This window comes from Leuciscus leuciscus, assembly GCF_965113295.1.
Source record: "Leuciscus leuciscus genome assembly, chromosome: 18".
Taxonomy (NCBI): domain Eukaryota; kingdom Metazoa; phylum Chordata; class Actinopteri; order Cypriniformes; family Leuciscidae; genus Leuciscus; species Leuciscus leuciscus.
This window is the reverse complement of record NC_138742.1, coordinates 38,791,299-38,798,958: the sequence shown is the minus strand read 5'-3', so window position 1 is coordinate 38,798,958 and position 7,660 is coordinate 38,791,299. Positions and strand designations below refer to the sequence as shown.

The 7,660-nt window shown below is 38.2% G+C and overlaps 1 protein-coding gene across 1 annotated transcript; it reads right to left on the bottom strand.

Moving 5' to 3' along the window:
- Positions 1-487: 487 nt before the first annotated feature.
- Positions 488-3,208, bottom strand: LOC309480135 (piggyBac transposable element-derived protein 4-like). The gene is made up of 3 exons (XM_082144527.1): positions 2,872-3,208; positions 2,524-2,592; positions 488-2,306 (listed from the first exon to the last, which is right to left on the bottom strand). The coding sequence occupies exon 3, from the start codon at positions 2,219-2,221 to the stop codon at positions 725-727; it is 1,497 nt and encodes a 498-aa protein (XP_082000653.1). The 5' UTR covers positions 2,222-2,306; positions 2,524-2,592; positions 2,872-3,208; the 3' UTR covers positions 488-724.
- Positions 3,209-7,660: the final 4,452 nt, after the last annotated feature.

Here is a 7,660-nt window from a genome sequence, read left to right as displayed (position 1 = left end):
CAAAGGTGTAAAATCACTCTATATAGCACAAACAGGCCTACCATAATATGCGAGCAACGTGTATGTAGATGTTTGTATTTTTAAGAGAATAATGTTTATGCGTGGTTTTTGGAAAAAATTAAAATGAAAGTTGCTGAATTAAGACCACAAAACACATATTAAATATGTGCCCACAAGACTTTTGATTAATTGATGTTGTCCCTTTGAGTTCTAGCTTCAAAATGATCTGAAAATCATCCTGCCTAATCTTTCACATAAAACACAACATTGATTTAAACATTGTAAAACAGTTTTTTTGTCAGAAGAGGTTTATGCGTGGGAGTGGTAATGGGTCATCAATATTAATGAGATTCAGACCAGGGGTGTGACAGACGCTCCCCCAAGTGCTAATGTGCTCAAGTGAGGCAGCCTTAAAGAATGAGGAGATTCAAATGTTTTGTTTTTCAATCTGTTTTATTGTAATTTTGTAAAAACAAAAGGTATCTCACAGTAAATGCTTATGCTCTGTTGATGCGAGCTCTAAGCAAATCAAATGTGACCAAAATAAATAATCAGTCGGCTATAAACAAAGCAATTGTGAGCGATAAATAAACAAAAGTAAAGGCAGTTCGCTATCCTCGCAGACCACGCCTGCTATGCTAGCGGGCTAAGGCTAGTAGCAGAAGTTTGGAAAGGTGGATATAAGTAGTGAAATCAAAGCAATCCGATTGTTTTGAGAATACAGTTACATGTCTTGGTGCCATTTCTGAAAACAGTTCCTGTTCAACTGAAGACACAAGTGAACATTACATGCCTGGCATTTCCAAGGTGTGTCCTGCCTTTTACCAAGCTGTCCTTTGCAAAGCACACAGATCTTGCGTCCAACTGTGCAAATGTTCTTTGCATCTGAGATCAGCTCCACTCCTGGAACCGGCACATGGTCACTACTGGTTTGTGTTGGTGCTACTTTCTGTGACACACCACAGAGCTCCGCAATAAGCTGTTCCATGAACTGTTTATGGGTCATGTTACCAGATAGCTCTTTGTGGATAAGGAAAGCATTGGTGGCAGCAATGTCCAAGAAGTGTAGAAAGATCTTTCTGTACCACTTCATTGTTTTGTGTTGTGCAGTGTAGTACTGTAAGAGTTGATCGGACAGGTCAACACCACCCATGTGTTTGTTGTAGGCAGTCACAGGTGCAGGACATGGAAATGTCATTGTCCTCCATGTATCTTGTGTTTTCACCCTCCTCTGCACAGTCTCACCAGTATAAGCAGATTGAATGGTGGAACAGACAGATACCTCACGTGTGTCCATCCACTTCACAAATACAAGAGGTCCATCCCGAATCCACCTGATGGATCCTCTGGCAGATTTTTTTGAGAGTGAATTAGTTGTATCACGTGGGCAGTCCTTCCTGTTGTCCCTGTAAGTCCCACATGCACCAAACTTCATTGCAAACAAGTCTTTTAGGAGCTTTGGGCTTGTGTAAAAATTGTCCATGTACACATGGTACCCAGAGCCTAAAACTTTACAGTCTAAAAGAGATGTTACAGCATCATATGACAGTCCATGACCTGTGGGAAAGTTGTTCTTTCCTGTGTACACAGAAAAGTCCAAAGTGTATCCATTTGAGGAGTCTGCAAGAACAAACAACTTGAAACCCCATCTGGTTGGCTTAGCTTTCATGTACTGTGTCATACCTGTGTGTGCTTTGCATGCCACCATTCTTTCATCCACAGCTAAGTTTCTTCTAGGATGATAGATGGATTTACAAGCATGACGGATAGTTTCCATGAGAGGTTTGACTCTGAAAAGACGGTCATGATCAGGTGTGCCCCTCTTTCTGTCATTCTCCTTATCTGCATCTGGGTGACTCATGTGCACATTCCATGAAATGGTGCGGTATCTCTCTCTTGCCATGATTGTGGCAGGAAAAGGCAAAGAGAAAAGACTGTCTTGCCGCCAGTAGTCCTTGATGGAGCTGACCTTCACCATGGCCATGTAAAACACCAGCCCAATGTAGCGGTACATCTCACTGATGCTGACATCAGTCCATTTAAATTTGCGCCCCTTTGCAATTGCACCAGCAGCCTGAGCATTGGTGTTGTGGCACAGAGTTGAAACTGCATTCTCAGAAAAAAACATTTTGAAGAGAGTCTGGGGAGTGTGTGTGTCAGCAGAACTCAGCTGTGGTCCAAGTTCCCGGGCAGGCAGGAATCTCAGAGTCTGTGGAACCATATCAATGTCAGTCTCTGTTTTCCATGACAGAGTGGACTCCTTGTTGCTCGTCTGAATGTTTGTCTTGGCCCTCTTTGCCACATTCCTATAAAAATAATAATATTAATAAAGGTTAATAAAGGTTGATCAAAGTACTATCAGCATGTCAGGGCAGGGCAATCAGCATGTTGATAAAACAAAAAATATATAAGCTCTTTTATATTAACATTACCAATCAATAATTGTAATATTGTGCATGCATAACACATTTTTTGCAAAGCCACAGTAGTAGGTAAAAAAATAGTAGATAAATATGTACTTACTCTTTTTGATTTCCGTTGCTGCGTGTCCTGCGAGTTGCAGTGGAAGGCGAGAGTGAACAAGCTACATTCCTTTTAAAAAAAGTTAAAAACTGTTATTATCATATATTTTACAGAGTACTATTCCAGCACATGCATAACTGATGGACATTTAGCAATGCTGATAAAGCAACACAATATAAGCTCTTTTATATTAACATTACCAATCAATAATTGTTATATTGTGCATGCATAACACCACATTTTTTGCAAAGCCACACAGGCACATATAGGCTACATTTGTATCATCACTAAGTATATAAACAAAAATGTAACTAACATCTGTAAAATAGTAGATAAATATGTACTTACTCTTTTTGATTTCCGTTGCTGCGTGTCCTGCGAGTTGCAGTGGAAGGCGAGAGTGAACAAGCTACATTCCTTTTAAAAAAAGTTAAAAACTGTTATTATCATATATTTTACAGAGTACTATTCCAGCACATGCATAACTGATGGACATTTAGCAATGCTGATAACATAAAACATATGTAACATCAACCAATCTCCAAAAATAAATAATAAAGTCATACAGGCTCATATTATTAACACTAAGTATAAACAAAATGTAACTAACATCTGTAAAATAGTGGGTAAATATGTACTTACTCTTTCTGATTTCTGACTGTTTTGCTAAGCGCACTCCGAGTTGCAGGCGGACGTAGTGATGACACTACATTCCTTTTAAAAAAGTTGAAGAATATTATTACATAAATATAACTATAGTAGAATTAGTCTATAATGAATAACTGATGTAAATAATTTTAGACGCGTGCAATAAGCCTATATGCGTGTCAATGGGCCATTACCGGAGAGGCACACCGCAAACATTAGCCTAACACATTTGTGCACTTCATTAACTGGGTATATTTACACATTTCAGCACATTTACACACATTTACAACTGATATTTGCGAGCATGCATCGTTAATGATAATGAGGCAGCATTTATATAGTCAAAATATAATCTAAACACCTACTAGGCCTACTTTCTAAATTCTATCTTTCATACATAATGATCTAAACATATCATTTAGGCTACACATACAAATACAAATTTCCTAACCAAGGGGTGTAGCATATGTACACAAAAAAAACAAAACAAAACATTTTTGACGTTGAAATGGTACGAGATATTAAATTCATGGTATAGATATGCACTTTCATTAGATCGTGTTGAATATAGGTAGATATCAAATGTCAATACTCTGGATGGCAAGTCCACCCAGTATAATATGTAAGCTCATGTTTTGAATAGCTTGTCAACTAATGCAAGTAAGAATAAATACTTACTCATCCGAAATTCTATCCACGGCTGGATCAAGACGCTCTTCAAAATACAAACGGTCGTCATCAGAGTAGTCGCGCTCCTCTTCTGATGAAAATCTGGACTCTTCGTCGCTAGTATCCAGGACGAACTGAAGGGCTTCCGCACCGGTGTACCGTGTTATCTTCCCAACGCGCAGGTGACTGAATGATGAAACTTGAAGCGTTTAATGCATTTGCTTGGGGGCGTTTACCTGTTTTGCATAGACGGCTTAACACATTATCTTATGAATAGCGCGCTCCGCGAGTAGGCGTGAACGAATTAAAGTCAATGAGCTCGTAATGAGCTCGACTGGAATCGCTCTCTTTTTATACAGATTACAGAAGCTGATAATATTTGTTTTTTATATAAATTACTTCATTTAAAAGCTGCGATCTCAAGCTTTATGCCCGTGGGTCTGTTTGCCTGTTTGACTGAATTTTCGCAGAGTTATCTAGACATTTTCGAACGCGTTTCAAACGGGAGTTCACTGACAGAGAGAAGGCAGAAATCGCATCATGTTAAAGTTTCTTTATTTGTCAAAAAGCAAAACACTTTATTTTTATTGTGAATATACAGAAAAAAAATAGAAACTGAACAGGATCGATTGATGTATTACACGAAAATGAAAGATCAAAATTAACAGAGCATTTAGTGTTTATTTTCATTGCTAAAAAAAAAAAACGAGCAAAACGCGCGGGCGCGTTTTTGGTCCCCAGAGGGTTAAGGGCAGGTGCAAATGGTATGTTCAAAAACAATAAATGAGGTGAATGAAACCTTTGTCCCTTTAAGAAATGAACAGCATAAACTATAACCATATGTATTTATGCAGTGACACACATAAATTCACTATTGTTTTTAAACACAGCACCTGCCGAATTCACATTTTATTCTTTCTAAATTGTTTATATGATTATTTGTACTTATATATATTTTCATAACTTTATCTTTCACTCTATTCTCTTACCTCACAGATAATCTGAATTAATCGTATTATTATTAATATCATCCCTTGATTCTCTGTTACTATTGGAAGCATCTGTACACCAAGACAAATTCATTGTACATGCAAACCCGAGGTACTTGGCAATTAAAGCGATTATGATTTTGATTATTTAATTATTTGATTATTTTGTAATTGAAGAATACCTGCATCAAGGAAAGCTTTTAAGGGTAGAGGGGAGCTCATCCTTATAGTCAACGTACTATTAGGTGTGCTTAGCTATTGTGTTTGTTTGCTTGGTTCATTGATTGACCCATGGATCCTTTCATCTATAAACAAATTAAAAATTACAAGAGCACTGGAAAATACCCTGATGGACTCACAAAGACGGAAAAAACACTTTCCGAAAAAGAGCAAACACATTCGACATTGCAGGTAAGATTGATTTGATAGTAATAAAGGTGTCGGGTGAAGTGTGAGTCACATTAGTGTCAGTGAAGGTCATTTACAAAAGTCAAATAGATTTTTTTTTCTAGATGGTGAACTGTTGTACAAATGTCACAAAGGCACTCCAAAAGAAATAAAAGCAAAAGTTGGCAGATTAAATCTTCACAGACTTCCCTGCCAGCAGCCATGGAGCTCATTCTGGCCAGAAGAAGATCAGAGATGCCATCAGCAGACGGTTTCATTGGCCTGGCATGTCAGAAGATATTAACACATGGGTAACGCATCTACTGACATTGTTGAAGTAATATTCTATGTTATATTGTATAAGTTTACTATTTCATATGTTACAATGTTGATTCCAGGATTTACTGATGTCCATTTGAGTGGATTCATATGTAGTGCATTATTTGCATTCTTTTTATTTTTTAAAGGGGGTTTAACTATTAAATGTTGTATGCTTGGGCAAGGTGGAGCAGTGTGGACCATGCCAGGCCAGCCGATCCTCAGTAAAAAAGGAGCCGGAGTACACGCCTGTTGTGGTATGCTTTTGGTACTCAAAAGCACAACCCTCACAACCCTAAATAACTAATTATGAATAATACAGCAGATAAAGAAGCTAAAGTAATAAGCTCTATATATGTACATGCAGATTAAACAGACCGATTTGTAATAGACAAACTGTAGGCCTAATGATGTTGATAATGCTCAAAATATTACTAGGAAAGTTTGATATATGGGTTAATGTTGGTTTCTTGTAATTTTTACTAGGTTACACAACCCTTTGAATTGATTGGCATGGACCTGATAGGCAAACTCGCAGTTACGGGTAATGGAACTCAGTACATCTGCGTTGTAATCGACTACCTGCCAAAGTGGCCCCAGGCATACCCACTGAAAACAAAAACAGCGCAAGAAGTCACAGACTGTTTACTGAAATCTGTCCATCAGTTTGAGGCGCCTCAAAGGGTACTCACTGACCAAGGCAAAGAGTTCGTCATTGAGGTTAGTTTACATGCAAACATTTACATAAATACACTGATCTCATGAAGTGTTGTCCTTGTCCCTTTAAACATCTTTCTTTTATAATTGCAGCTCAATGCACATGTCTGCACGGTGCTGAACATCGAAAGGTCCCTCTGTGCCCGTACCACACGCAGACCAATGGACTCGTGGAAAGAATGAATGGAACGATCCAGAGGTGGGTTTTAAATATTGTATACTGATTGTAATTAAAAGGTACCAGTGGGGTTGTTGCCCTTGTTTGGCTGCTGTATAAGTCAGCTGTGTACATTGCTGTAGTTTAGCAGATGAAGAATGGTATTAAGGTAATGTGTTTGATTCCCAGGACACACACTGGAGGTCAGCTTAGTTCAAATATCTAAGACTCATTCTCAGTCAATTAATGTATTTATAATGTTTTAGATTTATGCATTTATAATAGAATGCATTTAAAATGTATAAAATCAAAGAGCATGGCGCAAGAGTTAAAAAAAATTAAATTGAAAGGTTGTCATATGTAATAATATACTGTATTGATATACAGAGCTCTCTGCAAACTGGTGAAAGACCTGCCAAAAACTTGGGACAGGCACCTGGACGCATGTCTGGATTGCGAACGAAAGTTCAAATGACAACCAAGTAATCTCCTTTTTTTTTAATGTTTGGGAGAGAGGCACGTTATCCCTCTCAAACTGCAGAGCACTACAGGGTAACTGGAGATTTCTTTACTTTTAAAACAGATATGTTAACGATCACTTACATGTTTCAATATACTAACCAAGATAAGAACTTTCTTTTCAGATTGACAAGACTGTGGAGGACACGGTGTTCACTGAGGAGGTGAGAGAGTCTGCTCTAAATCTAAGTAAAATTTTAACGGATGTTAAGGGGAACGTTTGAAAAAGCCAGGAAACTGTAAAAAAAAAAGACTGAAGCAACCTCTCACAACTTTCAAAGTTGGGGACAAGGTGTGGAGGAGAAACATCAGAGCCGAACAACGGAAAGGGGGAAAACTTGAATCAAACTACATTGGGCCATTTACTATTACTTGTTTGGAAGGCAAGAGTGCTGATCTGGAGGATGCGAGGGGTGTGACTTTCCCCAAAATTAACATTGATCACTTGAAGCACCATGTTGATGATCTACCCAGAGTTCCCCAAAGATTACAAAAGTCTGCAGTTCCTGTCACCACAGACCCTGTCAGCTCCACAGTCTCCACACCAGCCCAGCATTGTCAGACTCCACAGTCGACATAGACCAATGTATGCATATAGTGAAACGAAATCCAACGTAATTTTTTGTAGAATTAGTTTTTTGTCGTTATGGCACTGTTTCACCAGCGTATTTTTTTTTCTCTTGCCTTCCATATTCAATATCATATAATGTAGAGAGGAAGACCATGCGTCTCT